The sequence below is a fragment of the Eriocheir sinensis genome, chromosome 7 (assembly GCF_024679095.1).
Source record: "Eriocheir sinensis breed Jianghai 21 chromosome 7, ASM2467909v1, whole genome shotgun sequence".
NCBI lineage: Eukaryota > Metazoa > Arthropoda > Malacostraca > Decapoda > Varunidae > Eriocheir > Eriocheir sinensis.
The window spans coordinates 26,649,563-26,668,675 of NC_066515.1; the positions used below are offsets into that span (position 1 = coordinate 26,649,563).

The 19,113-nt window shown below is 43.1% G+C and overlaps 1 protein-coding gene across 5 annotated transcripts; it reads right to left on the minus strand.

Moving 5' to 3' along the window:
• Positions 1-814: 814 nt before the first annotated feature.
• LOC126995237 (ribosome-releasing factor 2, mitochondrial-like) lies at positions 815-15,015 on the minus strand. Of its 5 annotated transcripts, none has more exons than XM_050854647.1 (16): positions 14,457-15,015; positions 14,043-14,161; positions 12,865-12,978; positions 12,368-12,520; positions 11,428-11,668; positions 9,926-10,133; positions 9,025-9,249; positions 8,230-8,361; positions 7,855-7,999; positions 7,294-7,410; positions 6,444-6,590; positions 6,234-6,334; positions 5,822-6,007; positions 4,734-4,880; positions 2,381-2,630; positions 815-969 (listed from the first exon to the last, which is right to left on the minus strand). In XM_050854647.1, the coding sequence occupies exons 1-15, from the start codon at positions 14,540-14,542 to the stop codon at positions 2,463-2,465; spliced, it is 2,289 nt and encodes a 762-aa protein (XP_050710604.1). In that variant the 5' UTR covers positions 14,543-15,015; the 3' UTR covers positions 815-969; positions 2,381-2,462. The 5 variants fall into 5 exon arrangements, with proteins under 5 accessions (XP_050710604.1, XP_050710603.1, XP_050710605.1 ...); XM_050854646.1 differs by having other exon boundaries at positions 2,377-2,630; XM_050854648.1 differs by having other exon boundaries at positions 815-1,049; positions 2,377-2,630.
• Positions 15,016-19,113: the final 4,098 nt, after the last annotated feature.

Sequence of the window (19,113 nt, forward strand, 5' to 3'; positions counted from 1 at the left end):
AAGAGTAATCATTTTTTTTAGAGAGCTATGAAAGTCTCAAAGGAGTGTTAGCAGTGTTACCAACGCTCCGGAGCATGCTACATACGCGCGTTAGAAATTGCAATATCTTATGAATAAACTCAAAAGATCATTTCCTAAGACATTTCCGTGACTACTAACTACTACTACTATTTATTTTATTACTACTACTACTGCTACTACGTATCTACTACTACTACTACTACTACAACTTCGATATATTTCAGTTCTTGTAACCTTTTTATTCAACCCATATTTCACTTTTTTTTTTTTTTTTGTTCAACCCAATAGGCCTATATTTCTTTCTAATTAACTATCCTCTGTATATGTCTAATTAATGTAGGTTTTCTGTTTGCATCCATCCTGGTAGGCCTAGTTTGTCACATCTTGTAGGCCTATACTCTCCTATTCAATTCAAAACTTCCCTTGTAATGCCTCTAGTAACACCTGGTAGGCCTATGTCTTGTGAACTATAGGCCTTGTTATTCCAAATGGTGTAGTTTCCTTCCTCAACTCAGAACTTCCCTTATAATGGCTCTTCTGACACCTGGTAGGCCTATGTCTTGTGAACTATAGGCCTTGTTATTCCAAATGGTGTAGTTTCCTTCCTCAACTCAGAACTTCCCTTATAATGGCTCTTCTGACACCTGGTAGGCCTATGTCTTGTGAACTATAGGACTTGTTATTTCAAATGGTGTAGCTTCCTTCCTTAACTCAGAACTTCCCTCTTTTCTTCATAAGGAGACTCAGATGTTAACCACAGTGGAGTCCAATTAAAGGTAAGAAAAACTTGGACTGAATTGTATAAACTTTTATTTACACATATAATTCTGGTATAACAAACAGTCTATTTACAGCTCTACCAAACAGTCTCCCATCTCGTCTGTCACCTGGAACAGTGCCCAATGCCTCCTGCCCGGACTCTGATGCCCCCCGCTAGGTTGTGTATACCTGTGGGTGGAAGACTTGATTGATTGCCTGCTCCACATTTTAACCCAGTAGCTGCAGGGATCATGTTTTTCAAGGCCCCTCTAAGAAAGAAAAACGAGAAAAAATCATCACTCACACAAACCATTTCATAATATATATATATATCAATGCATTTGTGATTAGTTTATGTATCATCTATTTTAGGGGAGTTATATCATGGCAAAAAGTTGGCCCGTCGCTGGTACATGGTAAAGCCACAAATTTGGCCCGTCGCTGGCACACGGTAAAGCCACAAATTTGGCCCGTCGCTGGTACACGGTAAAGCCACAAATTTGGCCCGTCGCTGGTACTGGGTTAAATGTCTCAGGCTCACATTACGACTGTTTCCCAAGGCCACAGAGATGATTAATAGGGTTTTCTTGGGTGTTTTCCCCGTTCAAGATGCAGAAGCCTTGTAAAAATACCACCAGCATCACTAAACAATCTAAGAAAACCTCAGGAACTTCCACAACAAGAGGCTTTTCATACAGAGGAACCGAGGTGCTGACAGGTTTAGAAATATAGCTTAACCCCTTGACTGAAGATTTCCTGCAAGAAGACATCACCAAACTACAGGAATGGAGCAAAAAGTGGCTGCTACAATTCCATGAAGAAATATGTAAAGTCCTGCACCTTGGGAGGGGATGTCCAGCATACCAATACCACATGGGAAACACTCCACTATCCACCACAGAGGCAGAGAAAGACCTGGGAGTGTGTGTTACCAGGCTACCAGTGAAGGGATATCCAGCATACCAGTACCACATGGGAAACACTCCACTATCCACCACAGAGGCAGAGAAAGACATGGGAGTGTATGTTACCAGGCTACCAGTGAAGGGATATCCAGCATACTAATACCACATGGGAAACACTCCACTATCCACCACAGAGGCAGAGAAAGACCTGGGAGTGTATGTTACCAGGCTACCAGTGAAGGGATATCCAGCACACCAATACCACATGGGAAACACTCCACTATCCACCACAGAGGCAGAGAAAGACATGGGAGTGTATGTTACCAGGCTACCAATGAAGGGATATCCAGCACACCAATACCACATGGAAAACACTCCACTATCCACCACAGAGGCAGAGAAAGACCTGGGAGTATATGTTACCAGGCTACCAGTGAAGGGATATCCAGCATACTAATACCACATGGGAAACACTCCACTATCCACCACAGAGGCAGAGAAAGACATGGGAGTGTATGTTACCAGGCTACCAGTGAAGGGATATCCAGCATACTAATACCACATGGGAAACACTCCACTATCCACCACAGAGGCAGAGAAAGACATGGGAGTGTATGTTACCAGGCTACCAGTGAAGGCCAAATCCGTGCCAATCGCAAGGTTAAGGGTACAGAACTCCAGAGGCACTCACCTACCCTTCAAGCAGCAGATTATCCCTGGGGTGTGTTAAGGAGTAAGACCTCAGTGCAGCAGCCACCCTGGGAGTCCTGTGTCCCCTCATGGTCTGAAGCCCGTGACAGCCTCAATGACAGCTGCTTGTTGGGCCGGGTTCACCAGTCTGTAGTGTGATAGCTCCATGGAGAAGGAAGCCATGCCCGAGGACATTGTGCGGACAGCTGTGGAGTAGCCAAGAAGCTCTGCCAGCGGACACTCGACAGTCAGAACCTGGAATGACAGTGTACAGCCATCACACTGTATCCTAAGCCAAGGCATTTTTTGTTTTTTAATAAGGAGCGTGGACCTGTGCTGTGCGTTCTTACCAGCGTAGAGAGAGAGAAAAAGGGGGTGTTGATGGGGCTGTTAGGCAGGTGTTTAGGGTCATTAAAATAGGTGAAATTAATGATAGAAAAACAATTAGAATCATTCCCATTTAGCTAATTACATGAAAAATTGGACCAGGTTGAAAGTAGTTCGTAAATCGCAAAAATGCTAGTGCACAGCCGTCTCATCGTATCCTAAACCAAGGCACTTTTTGTAATTATTTGCTCGTAAATCAAATCCCTCGTAAAATAAGGCACTTTTTGTGATTATTTGCTCGTAAATCAAATCCCTCGTAAAATAAGGCACTCGTAAACCAAGGCACTTTCTGTGATTATTTGCTCGTAAATCAAATCCCTCGTAAAATAAGGCACTCATAAACCAAGGCACTTTTTGTGATTATTTGCTCGTAAATCAAATCCCTCGTAAAATAAGGCACTCATAAACCAAGGCACTTTTTGTGATTATTTGCTCGAAAATCAAATCCCTCGTAAAATAAGGCACTCATAAACCAAGGCACTTTTTGTAATTATCTGCTTGTAAATCAAAACCCTCGTAAAATAAGGCACTCGTAAACCAAGGCACTTTTTGTAATTATTTGCTCGTAAATCAAATCCCTCGTAAAATAAGGCACTCATAAACCAAGGCACTTTTTGTAATTATTTGCTCGTAAATCAAATCCCTCGTAAAATAAGGCGCTCATAAACCAAGGCACTTTTTGTAATTATTTGCTCGTAAATCAAATCCCTCGTAAAATAAGGCACTTTTTGTGATTATTTGCTCGTAAATCAAATCCCTCGTAAAATAAGGCACTTTTTGTGATTATTTGCTCGTAAATCAAATCCCTCGTAAAATAAGGCGCTCATAAACCAAGGCACTTTTTGTGATTATTTGCTCGTTAATCAAATCCCTCGTAAAATAAGGCACTCGTAAACCAAGGCACTTTTTGTGATTATTTGCTCGTAAATCAAATCCCTCGTAAAATAAGGCACTCATAAACCAAGGCACTTTTTGTGATTATTTGCTCGTAAATCAAATCCCTCGTAAAATAAGGCACTCATAAACCAAGGCACTTTTTGTAATTATTTGCTCGTAAATCAAATCCCTCGTAAAATAAGGCGCTCATAAACCAAGGCACTTTTTGTGATTATTTGCTCGAAAATCAAATCCCTCGTAAAATAAGGCACTCGTAAACCAAGGCACTTTTTGTGATTATTTGCTCGAAAATGAAATCCCTCGTAAAATAAGGCACTCATAAACCAAGGCACTTTTTGTAATTATTTGCTCGAAAATCAAATCCCTCGTAAAATAAGGCACTCGTAAACCAAGGCACTTTTTGTAATTATTTGCTCGAAAATCAAATCCCTCGTAAAATAAGGCACTCATAAACCAAGGCACTTTTTGTGATTATTTGCTCGAAAATCAAATCCCTCGTAAAATAAGGCACTTTTTGTGATTATTTGCTCGTAAATCAAATCCCTCGTAAAATAAGGCACTTTTTGTGATTATTTGCTCGTAAATCAAATCCCTCGTAAAATAAGGCACTTTTTGTGATTATTTGCTCGTAAATAAAATACCTAAATAAAATAAGGCACTTTTTGTGATTATTTGCTCGTAAATCAAATCCCTCGTAAAATAAGGCACTTTTTGTGATTATTTGCTCGTAAATCAAATCCCTCGTAAAATAAGGCGCTCATAAACCAAGGCACTTTTTGTGATTATTTGCTCGTAAATGAAAACCCTCGTAAAATAAAGCACTCATAAACCAAGGCACTTTTTGTGATTATTTGCTCGTAAATGAAAACCCTCGTAAAATAAGGCACTCGTAAACCAAGAGGAGAGTATCAAGACTCCTCTCCTCCTGAAATTGACCTCTCTTTTGGCCGCCCATAACTCTTGTCTCCGTAGGAACAGCGATTAGCGGGCTTTTTTTTTTTTTTACGCCTTTTTTGTTGCCCTTGAGCTGTTTCTTTAGCAGCAAAAAAAAAAAGTATTAGTTTAATCCCTCACCCTCATGTTGTGTCTCTGGGAGAGGTGGAGGATGTTGGCCCTCCGCCGCGAGAGGTCATTGAGTATAGTGGAGGCCAGGCTCTCCTCCACAACCACCTCCAGCTCCATCACTGGCTCCATCAGCTGACAGCCTCCCTCGGCCAGCACCTGAGGATTCATAATGGGATAATAGTGGACATAACTGATGCATTAATAGTGAGCACGTTAACCTCTTGGATGTGGATTTCCTACCCGAAGACATCACCAAGCTACAGGAGTGGAGCAAAAAGTGGCTGCTACAATTCAAGGAAGAAAAATGTAAAGTCCTGCACCTTGGGAGGGGATATCCAGCACACCAATACCACATGGGAAACACTCCACTATCCACCACAGAGGCAGAGAAAGACCTGGGAGTGTATTTTACCAGGCTACCAGTGAAGGGATATCCAGCACACCAGTACCACATGGGAAACACTCCACTGTCCACCACAGAGGCAGAGAAAGACCTGGGAGTGTATGTTACCAGGCTACCAGTGAAGGGATATCCAGCACACCAATACCACATGGGAAACACTCCACTATCCACCACAGAGGCAGAGAAAGACCTGAGAGTGTATGTTACCAGGCTACCAGTGAAAGGATATCCAGCACACCAGTACCACATGGGAAACACTCCACTATCCACCAGAGGCAGAGAAAGACATGGGAGTGTATGTTACCAGGCTACCAGTGAAGGGATATCCAGCACACCAGTACCACATGGGAAACACTCCACTATCCACCAGAGGCAGAGAAAGACATGGGAGTGTATGTTACCAGGCTACCAGTGAAGGGATATCCAGCACACCAATACCACATGGGAAACACTCTACTATCCACCACAGAGGCAGAGAAAGACCTGGGACTATATGTTACCAGGCTACCAGTGAAGGGATATCCAGCACACCAATACCACATGGGAAACACTCCACTATCCACCACAGAGGCAGAGAAAGACCTGGGACTATATGTTAATAGGCTACCAGTGCAGGCCAAATCCGTGCCAATCGCAGCGGACGGGTTAAGAATAAGGATTTCAGTGTGTGTGTGTCAGAGGGTCAAGGTCACACCTGCTGGAGGCACTGAGCGGCAGCAGCAGCCACCATGGTCTCTGAGGTGCCGGGCCCAACCTGGCACCACTGCAGGCCCACTCGGACGTCCACCACGGGGCAACCCAGCACCGGACCGCTCTTAAGGGCCGAGCCAACGCCCCGATTGATGGCTGCGAGGTGGTGACGGCGCAGCGCTCCCAAGTTCTGAGGGTCAAAGGGGTTAGCTTAAGGTGACAGTGAAGGTGCCAGCTATTATTATTATTATTATTATTTTTTTTTTTACAGCAAAGGAGACAGTTCAAGGGCATAAAAAAAGGAAACAACAATGGAAAAAAAAAAAAAAAAAAACCTGCTATTCACTGTTCCTAAAAAGAGTGTGAAACAGACAAACACACACACACGAGATAAGAACATAGCATGACCCACTGACCTCTTGGTTGTCTGCAGAGTATTCCATGGTCACGGACTTGAACTTGTGGCCCGGGTCAGGAGAGATACAGAGGCTGACCTTGACCTGTTGGCGGCTGTCTCCTGAGAGGGGTGAAAGGGAGTGAGTGAGTGAGTGCGTGAATGAGTGCGTGTGAGAGTGAGTGAGTGACCCTTGATAACCCTTGAGTGCAGTGAGCAGCCCCGCCCTTACCGATAGTCTTGTCCACCTCTAGGGTTTGTGCCGTTCTGGTGGTGGAAGTCTCGCGGTAGGCCACCTGCAGCGGACCAAGATCTGCATCCACCTTGTGCTCTTTGCGGATTCTGTTGCGGATGACTTCTAAATGCAGTTCACCCATGCCTGTGTGGAGGGAGAAATTCTTGTTATTATTATTATTATTACTTGTAACTTGTTTTATGCATCACTTGTGTTCATGAAGCTACAAAAAGGGAATCTAACCTAACCTAACCTATTATTATTATCATTATTATTATTATTATTATCATTACTTGTAACTTGTTTTATGCATCACTTGTGTTCATGAAGCTACAAAAAGGGAATCTAACCTAACCTAACCTATTATTATTATCATTATTATTATTATTATTATTATTATTATTATTATTATTATTATTATTACTTGTAACTTGTTTTATGCATCACTTGTGTTCATGAAGCTACAAAAAGGGAATCTAACCTAACCTAACCTATTATTATTATCATTATTATTATTATTATTATTATTATTATTACTTGTAACTTGTTTTATGCATCACTTGTGTTCATGAAGTTACAAAAAGGGAATCTAACCTAACCTAACCTATTATTATTATCATTATTATTATTATTATTATTATTATTATTATTATTACTTGTAACTTGTTTTATGCATCACTTGTGTTCATGAAGAAGTTACAAAGAGGGAATCTAATGCTACACACAAATTAGTTTTTTTCTGCTTAGGGAAATGGATTAGGATTGAAGGAAAGGGACTGGGGTTATCAGAAAGGGTTGAACCATCTCCAGAAAGGGTTTGAACATGCCTCCCAAGATGATGGCTCACCTGACAGCACAGTTTGGCCGGTCTCCTCGTCCACCTCAGCGTGCAGGCTTGGGTCTTCCCTCTGCAGCTGCGTCAGAGCATCCTCCAAGGCCTTCTGCTGGGATGCTGATGGTGCCTCTGTGCAGGGAGGGAAGAGAAGGGAGCAGGAACTCAATATGTGGTGTGGAAGACTGAAGAAGTAATGCAATGGGAAGGTAGGGTAAGGAAAGGTTAGGTAAGGTTAGGTAAGATAAGGTAAGGTTAGGTTGTTAGGTAAGGTAAGGTAAGGTAAGGTTAGGTTAGGCAAGGTAGGGTAGGGTCAGGTAAGGTAAGACTTGGTTAGATAAGGTTAGGTAAGGTTAGGTTAGTTTAGGTTAGGTAAGGTTGTTAGGTTAGGCAAGGCAAGGTAAGGTTAGGTAAGGTAAGGTAAGGTTAGGTAAGGTTATGTTACATTAGGGTAAGGCAAGACAAACAAACTTCTATCTATCTATCTATCTAAGGAAATCAAGGTGTGTGTGTGTGTGTGTGTGTGTGTGTGTGTGTGTGTGTGTGTGTGTGTGTGTGTGTGCCGCCCTTCCTTACCCACAGAGCAGAAGAAAACCGGGTCTGGGACTTGGACGCCGAGGAGGGTTGTGGCGGCCTTTGGGTCCCCTGCAGCAGCCAGCTTCCTCTGCGCAGCATTGGCCACCGACTGACTGGCCACGAGTGTGTCTCCCGTGCTGGTGACCTGTGGATGGATTCACTACAGGTCTTTGCAGCAGGTCAGGTCAGGTCAGGTCTCTCAAAAGTAATGGTCATCCTACAGCAGCCACTATAATTAAAATTCGCTTGCACCACTAACAGGATATCCCTCATGCAAGAGTTAACCAAGAAACTCCCCAAGAAAGCCTACCAGCGCTATGGGCAGCACGTAAAACTAACTAAAGAAAGAAATAATAATAAAAATAAGACTCGTACCTTCAAGCCAGTGACGACTACAATGTTTCCCGCCTCAACAGACGTCACTTCCTTAAAATGATCGGCATAGGCTATCAGCACTTGCCCAACCTTCTCCGTTCGCTCCCCGTTCACGTTGTAAATCCTCTGGCCCTGCAACACAGACCTCAGGTGAGTGTTTCCTTAGGGTTATGGCACAGAAGAAGGGGCAAACTACCACCAGGGTCATAAAACTACCCCTGGATATCCCCAAAACTCCTAGGAAAGTCTTGCTAAATGTGTGTTTCTTAGGGTCATGGTACAGAGGAAGGGGCAAACTACCACCAGGGTCATAAAACTACCCCTGGATATCCCCAAAACTCCTAGGAAAGTCTTGCTAAATGTGTGTTTCTTAGGGTCATGGTACAGAGGAAGGGGCAAACTACCACCAGGGTCATAAAACTACCCCTGGATATCCCCAAAACTCCTAGGAAAGCCTTGTTAAATGTGTGTTTCTTAGGGTCATGGTACAGAGGAAGGGGCAAACTACCACCAGGGTCATAAAACTACCCCTGGATATCCCCAAAACTCCTAGGAAAGCCTTGTTAAATGTGTGTTTCTTAGGGTCATGGTACAGAGGAAGGGGCAAACTACCACCAGGGTCATAAAACTACCCCTGGATATCCCCAAAACTCCTAGGAAAGCCTTGTTAAATGTGTGTTTCTTAGGGTCATGGTACAGAGGAAGGGTCAAACTACCACGAGGGTCATAAAACCACACTTGGGTATAGAGGGATGCATCACAAAGCCTTATCCAACACCTATAAACTGGACTGACCTTTTCAAGACGTCCTGAGTAAAGGCGCAGAAAGGTCATGACCCCGCCTCTCTGTGGGTCATGCAGGATCTTGAAGGCCAGAGCGCACAGGCTGGGGGAATACAGGCTGAGGGCGGCAGGCTGCTCACACTCACTAGGGGCCGGCAGGTAGTCAATCACGGCGTCCATCAGTGGTTGTACGCCGACGTTTTTGTACGAGCTTCCGACAAGCACCGCAACTGCCTCCTATGGGGTATATTTATTTGTTTGTTTGTCTGTTTCTTATCGGCAAGGAAGAAGGTATATGGTGAGAGATATCTGTATTCTTAAATGTATTGGTTTGGTAAGGTTAGGTTAGGTTAGGTAAGGTAGAGTTAGTTAAGGTTAGGGTAGATTAGGTTAGGTAAGGTAAGGTTAGATAGGGTTAGATTAGGTTAGGTAAGGTTTGGGAAGGTTAGATAGGGTTAGATTAGGTTAGGTAAGGTTAGATTTGGTAAGGTTAGGTAGGGTTACATTAGGTTAGGTAAGGTTAGATTAGGTTAGATTAGGTTAGGTAAGGTTAGATTAGGTTAGGTAGGGTTAGGTAAGGTTAGGTAGGGTTAGGTAGGGTTAGGCTAGGTTAGGTAAGGTTAGGTTAGGTAAGGTTAGGTAAGGTTAGGTTAGGTTAGATTAGGTAAGGTTAAGTCAGAGTAGGTTAGGGTAGATTAAATTAGGTTAGGTAAGGTTAGGTAAAGTTAGGTTAGGTAGGGTTAGGTAAGGTTAGGTTAGATTAGATTAGGTAAGGTCTGGTAAGAACAGATTAGGTTAGGTAAGGTTAGATTAGGTTATATTAGCTTAAAAATATGCCCCAATAAATGGAGAAGAAAAAGAAGAAGAGGAAGAAGAAGAAGACAAAGAAGAAGAAGTTATCAGTCCCCCTCACCTGGTTGAGAGTCACCCTGCGGAGAGCCTGTTTCAAAAAGTCCGCCTGCGCTGCCTCCAGGGACTCCACCTCCAGCACATGCTCGGCTAATGGGGTGTCCAGGTCTGCCAAAGAGTCCGTCAGCTCGCAGCGTGCCAGCAGAGCCGCATCCCACACCTCCTCGTCCTCTGGGGTGAGCGCCTGCTTCTGGTAACGCTGCCCACGGTCACTGTAAGGAAAATGCCTTTAAAATTGCACTCTGTTTTACACTCAACCTGAAACTGGCTTCTCTTTCACTCTTTTCTCTCATCAACTATTTCCAAAGGACAAAAAAAGAGATTAATCAGGTTTTAATGAGTGTTTCCTTAGGTTCATGGTACAGAGGAAGAGTCACACTACCGCCAGGGTCATAAAACTATCCCTGGAAATGCCTACAACTCCTATGAAAGCCTTGCCAATTGTGTGTTTCTTAGGTTCATGGTACAGAGGAAGAGTCACACTACCGCCAGGGTCATAAAACTATCCCTGGAAATGCCTACAACTCCTATGAAAGCCTTGCCAATTGTGTGTTTCTTAGGTTCATGGTACAGAGGAAGGGTCACACTCCCACCAGGGTCATAAAACTACCCCTGGAAATGCCTACAACTCCTATGAAAGCCTTGCCAATTGTGTGTTTCTTAGGTTCATGGTACAGAGGAAGGGTCACACTACCGCCGGGGTCATACAACTATCCCTGGAAATGCCTACAACTCCTATGAAAGCCTTGCCAATTGTGTGTTTCTTAAGTTCATGGTACAGAGGAAGGGTCACACTCCCACCAGGGTCATAAAACTACCCCTGGAAATGCCTACAACTCCTATGAAAGCCTTGCCAATTGTGTGTTTCTTAGGTTCATGGTACAGAGAAAGAGTCACACTACTGCCAGGGTCATAAAACTATCCCTGGAAATGCCTACAACTCCTATGAAAGCCTTGCCAATTGTGTGTTTCTTAGGTTCATGGTACAGAGGAAGGGTCACACTCCCACCAGGGTCATAAAACTATCCCTGGAAATGCCTACAACTCCTATGAAAGCCTTGCCAATTGTGTGTTTCTTAAGTTCATGGTACAGAGGAAGGGTCACACTCCCACCAGGGTCATAAAACTACCCCTGGAAATGCCTACAACTCCTATGAAAGCCTTGCCAATTGTGTGTTTCTTAGGTTCATGGTGCAGAGGAAGGGTCACACTACCGCCAGGGTCATAAAACTATCCCTGGAAATGCCTACAACTCCTATGAAAGCCTTGCCAATTGTGTGTTTCTTAGGTTCATGGTGCAGAGGAAGGGTCACACTCCCACCAGGGTCATAAAATTACCCCTGGAAATGCCTACAACTCCTATGAAAGCCTTGCCAATTGTGTGTTTCTTAAGTTCATGGTACAGAGGAAGGGTCACACTCCCACCAGGGTCATAAAACTACCCCTGGAAATGCCTGGAACTTCTATGAAACAAAAAATACAACTAATAAGAAGAGAATGCCTTACTGTGAGCCAAGGTCCCATTCTAACTTGTCCATGTTGATCAGGTCCACAACACCCCTGAATTTCTTGCCATGGCCCAGGGGGAGGTGGACAGGGAGTGCCACAGTGCCTAACTTGGCCCTGATGGAGTCCAAGCAGAGGGTCATGTTGGCACTCGGTTTGTCCATCTTGTTGAGGTAGACAAGACGCGGCACCTTGTAGCGGTCTGCCTGCCGCCACACTGTTAGGGTCTGCGCCTCCACGCCTGTGTAAACAAAGGGACAGGATAGGATAGGGGGACAGGATATGATTGGGGGACAGTATTAGATTAAGGGACAGGATAGGATAGGGACAGGATTAGGTTAAGGGACAGGATAGGATAGCAGGACAGGATTAGGTTAAGGGACAGGATAGGAGAGCGGGACAGGATTAGGTTAAGGGACAGGATAGGAGAGCATAGGACAAGATAGGATAGTTTAAGCTCAAAACAAAGAGACAGCATAAGATAGGGACAGGTTAGGATAGTATAGGATAAGACAAGGACAGGATAGTATAGGACAAGATAAGGGCAGGATAGAACAGTATGGGATAAGATAGGGACAGGATAAAACAGAATAGGATAAGATAGGGACAGGATAAAACATAATAGGATAAGATAGGGACATGATAGGATAGTAAGGGATAAGATAGGGATAGGATAAAACAGTATAGGACAAGATAGGGACAGGATAAGATAGGGACAAGATAGGATAGTATGGGATAAGATAGGGACAGAATAGGACAAGATAGGGACAGGATAGGATAATATAGGATAAGATGGGGACAGGATAGGATAATATAGGATAAGATAGGGACAGGATAGGATAGTATGGGATAAGAGAGGGACAGGATAGGATAATATAGGATAAGATAGGGACAGAATAGGATAGCAACAACCCCCCCTTCCACCCCCCCACCCCCATACCTGCCGAAGCATCCAGAATGGCCACCGCCCCGTCGAGGACCCTAAGGGAGCGCTCCACCTCCATTGTGAAGTCCACGTGGCCCGGCGTGTCTACCAGGTTGATGCGATGGTCCGCCCAGGGGAGGGTGATGGCCGCGGAGGTGATGGTGATGCCTGGAGGTGGTGGTGGTGGTGATGGTGGTGGTGGTAATTGTGGTATATTTATTTTATTTTATAATTTTTTAACTTTTTTCCTACTCTGTTTTTCTTCTTTGTTCCTTTCTTCCTCCAAGCCAAAAAGGGAAGGAAGAGAAGGGAGGAAGGGAGGGAGGAAGAGAGGAAAGAAGGAAAGAGAGAGAAAAAGGGAAGGAGGAGAAGGAAGAAAAGGAGAAGGAAGAAAAGGAGGAGAGAGGAGAGGGAGAGAGAGAGAAGAAACAGAGGTAGTGGCCATAATAATAATAATAATAATAATAATAATAATAATAATAATAATAATAATAATCCCTCCCAGCACCTACCTCTCTCTCGCTCCTGGTCGAGATAGTCCATGACAGTGTCGCCATGATGCACCTCACCGATCGTCCGCGTGACACCCCCATAGAACAACATGCGCTCTGTGGTGGTGGTCTTGCCTGCATCGGGACACAATATGATAGGAGAGACACAGGGGAATAGTGGACATGCGGGAATGGGTTAGGTTAGATAAAGGACATGTTTGAAGGGGTAAAGGAGGATTTATTGATATAGGAAGTAGGAAGTCATGTGAGTTTTTGAATAAATATGCGAAGGTAAATCAACGCTAACTTAACCCCTTGACTGAGAATTTCCTACCAGAAGACATCACCAAGCTACAGGAATGGAACAAAAAGTGGCTGCTACAATTCAGTGAAGAAATATGTAAAGTCCTGCGCCTTGGGAGGGGATATCCAGCACACCAATACCACATGGGAAACACTCCACTATCCACCACAGAGGCAGAGAAAGACCTGGGAGTTACCAGGCTACCAGTAAAGGCAAAATCCATGCCAATCGCAGCGGACAGGTAAATAAGGATAGAGAGAGTTACGAGAAAATAGTTCAAGGATAAGTTAGGTTAGGGATATAGGGGAATAACTTATCATCATTTAGAACTTATAAAGAAAAGCTCAAGGATAAGTTAGGTTAGGTTATGGTTACAGGGGAATAAATTATCATCATTTAGAACTTATAAGGATAAAAGGAGAGGTGGAGAGGGACAGTGTATCTTCACGAAAGAATAGCTCAAGGATGTTAGGTTAGGTTAGGGTTACAGGGGAATAAATTATCATCATTTAGAACTTATAAGGATAGAAGGAGAGGTGGAGAGGGACAGTGTATCTTCACGAAAGAATAGTTCAGGGATAAGTTAGGTTAGGTTAGGGTTACAGGGGAATAAATTATCATCATTTAGAACTTGTAAGGATAAAAGGAGAGGTATGGATGTGTTATGTGAGGAGGTTAAGTATGGAATGTATGTGCGAGGGTGGTTGGGGGTGGTCTACAGGGACCTCTTTGTGAGAATCAAAAAAAAATATGTAACGGAATGCGGGAACCTGATGGTCTGAGCGAGACAATTAGTTACAATACACTTATACCTACTTTGTGATTCTGTGTACATTCCATACTTAACCTAACCTCCTGGCATTACAGAAGGACAGCGTATCGGCAGCTGCGTCACCTGCATCAATGTGTGCCATGATGCCGATGTTACGGATGCGGTTCAGGTTCTGGAGGCTGTCCTGGGCGGGGGGCGGCGGGTGGGCGGGCACGGGGCGGTCTCCACTTCCCGGGGCCAGCCTAGGAGGGGAGGGAGCTAATTGTGGAGATTGACTCCGCGCCTCCAAAATACAATATTATGCCTCCATATTGTAGTTAAGGGACGAAATACATGTCCCTCAACCATAATATGAAAGCACCAATACTTAAAAGTAAAGAAGACAGCCTGATCCCCTTTCCCTAACGATCCTGGGGAACTCGTGGGAAATCGGGGAGTTTTGGGTGGGGGAGCATATCTGGTAATTTATTTATTTATCATTATTATTATTATTATTTTTTTTTTTTTTACAGAAACGGAGGTGGCTGCTAAACTCACGTGTCTTGAGCTCGGTGCAGGGGCCTTGACAGCCGTGTCCAGTGGGTGGCAGTGGCACGCAGCCGGCGCCATGGTGCCACACGCATGGCAGTGGTGCCTCGGGAGTGCCTTCTTCTTCTTGGGTGTTTTATGGGGCTAGTTAGGCTGCTACAGGCTGGCCATGACCCTCGCCGCCGCTGGGACGTTAAGTTGTTGTCTTGCCTAGTAGTAGTAGTAGTAGTAGTCGGTCGGGAGTTTTGCCTTTGTAACGGCACTCCCTGATGTGTCTACTGTCTGGGTCTATTGTTTTCCTTTTTCTTTCATTCTTTTTTCTCTTATTGTCCAAAACTTGTGTACTGTTCCTTTATAACGGCATCCCTCAGTCTTTCTCGGTCTGGGTCTTTTGAGTTTCTAAATTTCTTTAAGTCTCCTTTTTTCTCTCTCTTTTGCCAAAAATTTATATAGTACTGTCTTTACTGTCTCCATTCCTGTTTTCAAAAAGAGCTCTTCCAATGGTGTTCTCTTTGGGGGCTCCCGTGGTCCAGTGGTAGAGTCTCCGCCTTGCGCTTCGGCGGGGAGCGTAAGTTCGAGCCTGGTGCCATGGGGGTGCAAAGGTGGGCTCTTTCCGACACCCTCAGCCCCGTTGTTGGGCCTCCTCCTTGAAAGAATTGGGTATCTCTCTACCAGCTGTCTGGGGGGTTGCGCGGCATGCACCACCTTAATTCCTCCCTTGGGGTATATCCAGAAAAAGGTGGTATGGACGCTGGGATGTTGCTCCTCCCCTCGTCGTGGGCCGGGCAGTGCCAAGATGAAGTGCCTCCAGCTTGTCTCCACACCTGATGCACGCCGTACTCTCGTTGTTAACCCCCCTCCCTTGTTGTGCATTCATTCCTACCATTGTATCTTTTTTGTTTCATGGTGCTGCCTCGATATGTACTATTACTAGTTGTATAATATCACATTCTGCCCTGGCTGGGGGTTGGGATGGTATGTTCCTCCCTTGTTATTTACCTGCAACAATAAACTATCAATTTATTTATTTATTGTTCCCTTCCTGTTGCCACCACCTCTGCATCTTTTACACTCCCCGCTGACAGCATTCCTTCATCAGCAAAATACAGATGTTATATCGAAGGCCTCATCTTTAAATTTCTCGTCCAATTCCTCTAACTTCTGAATGACTTTGTATGTAACTATCCCCGCTGACAGCATTCCATCATCAGCAAAATACAGATGTTATATTCAAGGCCTCATCTTTAAATCCCTTGTCCAATTCCTCTAACTTCTGAATGACTTTGTATGTAACTAACTTGAATAATGAGCCTGTACAGCCCTGCCTTATCCCACTGCTTACTGATATCTCAAGGTCTTCCATCTTCACTCTGGTTATATCCCCCTCGTACAGTTTAGTAATTATGTCAATTGCTTAACTTGTATTCCATTAACATTTTGATCATTATACGTCCCTCTCAATGTTATTAAACGCTTTGGCAGAATATATTGATATGACTATTAGTGGCTTTCTTTTCTTTAATGTCTTCTCTATACAGTACCTCAGGATTACTAAGTTCTTCTCTTAGTATATCATTTTCTTCCCTTTCCTTTTTTGTTAGGTCAGGGAATATGGCAACTTTCTTTATATTAGAGTTTTCATTTACCCTCAAGCCCTTGCTCCTCTTGACTAATTCCCACTTCACACTCACTTCATTCAACTCCACAATCACGCCTTATTTTCCCTTAATTCTCTCTCCTTACCAATTCTGATCATTTTTCTATCTTTGCATCTCTCTCTCAAAACATCCTGGAACACCCCACAGAAACTATTGTCCTCCCTCTCTCTCATTTAACTCTTTTCCCCCTAGCTGCTCTCTGGCACACTGAACATGATTACATTTCTCTTCCTCCTTTCCTTCTCCTGCATTTTCGGTTCTCGTAGTACTCGGTTTACTCGGTTCATAATTTTAATATCACTCGGCTTTTACAAATCAGTTACTTGATCAATTAAATCCCAAAAATTCTGGGAGGAATTTATATGCCACTATCTACGCAGCGTTTGAGGAAATAAATCAATCTTTTAATTAAATCAACCTAAGTAAAAAAATATGCAAGACGCCTAAATTATATAGGTAAACTGAGTAAGTAAGGAAGTAAATCAATCAACGAACTTGTTCATGGTAGAAGTTTCACTATAAAAATTATAATAAAGTATAGGTACGATGGAAAAACTAAGATTGGCAAGACCGCCTCGATCGATCTTGTATGCAGTGTTTGAAGAAGTAATTAATCTTCTGTATCAACCCTTGCCCATGGTAGAAGCTTATAAGTATATTGTCATTGATGAAGCTTGTACAAGATGACCCAATTAACCTGTGAACTTGGGTCGCATTACAAGACATTTCGCCGCTCAAGAACACATATTTGACAAGGCTTTCGTAGAAGTTGTGGGCATTTCAAGAAGTAGTTTTATGACCCTGGTGGTAGCTTGACCCTTCTTCTGTAGCATAAACCTAAAGAAACACTCATTAGAACCCTACTGACCCCTTCTTTGACCTTTAGAAATAGATGGTTTCCCCATTCCCTATGCAGTGTTAATTTTGAGGAAGTAATTAATCTTCTGTATCAATCCTTGCCCATGGTAGAAGCTTATAAGTATATTGTCATTGATGAAGCTCGTACAAGATGGCCCAATTAGCCTGTGAATACAAGAACTCTCCCCATTCTCTATGCAGTGTTAATTTTGAGGAAGTAATTAATCTTCTGTATCAATCCTTGCCCATGGTAGAAGCTTATAAGTATATTGTCATTGATGAAGCTCGTACAAGATGGCCCAATTAACCTGTGAATATAAGAACTCTCCCCATTTTCTATGCAGTGTTAATTTTGAGGAAGTAATTAATCTTCTGTATCAATCCTTGCCCATGGTAGAAGCTTATAAGTATATTGTCATTGATGAAGCTCGCACAAGATGGCCCAATTAACCTGTGAATACAAGAACTCTCCCCATTCTCTATGCAGTGTTAATTTTGAGGAAGTAATTAATCTTCTGTATCAGTCCTTGCCCATGGTAGAAGCTTATAAGTATATTGTCATTGATGAAGCTCGATCGTACAAGATGGCCCAATTAGCCTGTGAATACAAGAACTCTCCCCATTCTCTATGCAGTGTTAATTCTGAGGAAGTAATTAATCTTCTGTATCAATCCTTGCCCATGGTAGAAGCTTCACTAGTTTGTTATTGCTAAATCAACTAAAACTGCGCTCTTAAATAGGCAAACCTTAATTCACTATACCTTGTTCACTTAAAGCTAGGTTGGAAAGGTTAATTGCAGCTGATCCATGGCTGCACCGATCTCTCTACCTCATGTCGGACCACATATCTTGCATGCGCGAATGAGACATTTTTTTATTATTATTATGATATAGCTCAAGTCATATACGAGATAGACAGTTTTGCTTGACACCATTAGACTCAGAGGTGACTGTAGAATCAATTGTAAAAACTTGACGAAACAAAAAAGAAAATGGTTGAACTGTGATGTTAAAAAACTGTAGAATTATATTATTACGTTACGTTACGGAAGGAAGGATCATCAGCTGCGGTGCAATTTCGCGGTTTCAATTAAGATGCCCGCCAGCTATAATGTACCGGAAGGCGACACGGGTCACTAGAGAGAGAGAGAAAAAAAAACTATTTAGAGTTACAAGCGATTTATAAAGGTCAATTTTGTCATGAAAATACTATGCTTATGCCCGTAATTTGCTTAAGCCGTTGAGGAAAGCTGAAATATACTTTTAATTAAGGGTGACATGGGCCGCGTTTCAGATTGTTGTACACAGCATCCTTTAATTTATACCGATGCCCGACCCCAAAACTGTCTCCTGGGCCCCAGTAAGGAGATTGATTTATATTTATCGTTAAATTAATTGATTTCTAGTGCTTTTGGACAATAGTTAAGGGCCAGAAACCGGAAAATATAATGTGCTAAGTACGATATTATACGATATTCTGACAACGGTAATTCTGGGCCATCCATCCAGCGTTGCCAGATCTGACCTGCATCCATCAATGTTGTTTTAACAAATCAATGTTTTTAGTCTTTATATCATACTGAATAAAAGCTTAATTCTTTCTCTACGTCTCTCTATGGTGTCCTAAGCCCGTGGAACTTAACAAAACAAGCTTATATCTTAGTATACAAAATGTTGAGATGTGCCACAGCGCTTCCGAAATTAATAGAATATATGAAGTAGAGGTTAAAGAAGGATGTTAATGAAGTAAAAACACGTAAAATAAAGCCAGAAGAGCAACACGAAAAGAATAAAGAGTGAAATAACACCCCGGGGTCAGACATCCATCGCAGTTTGACTTCGGCCATTCAGACCAACCATACTCATTTCTACGCCAAACAAAACACTTAAAACGCCATTAATAGCATAAAACCCGGTAAACTAAGTGCGAGAATGATAATAAAACCAATATTTCCCTTATTATCCAGCGAATGGCAACCTTGATGACGTCAGGCTATCGATTCTTCAACAGCGGTGCCAGATTATAATCCTCAGTGCTTCATATTTACTTCCTCACTATACCCTAAAGACATCAGTAATTAACGATTTTAACGAGAAATATAAATAATTCGTGTAATTATGCCCCAGGAGAGAGTTTTTGGGGGAGAAAT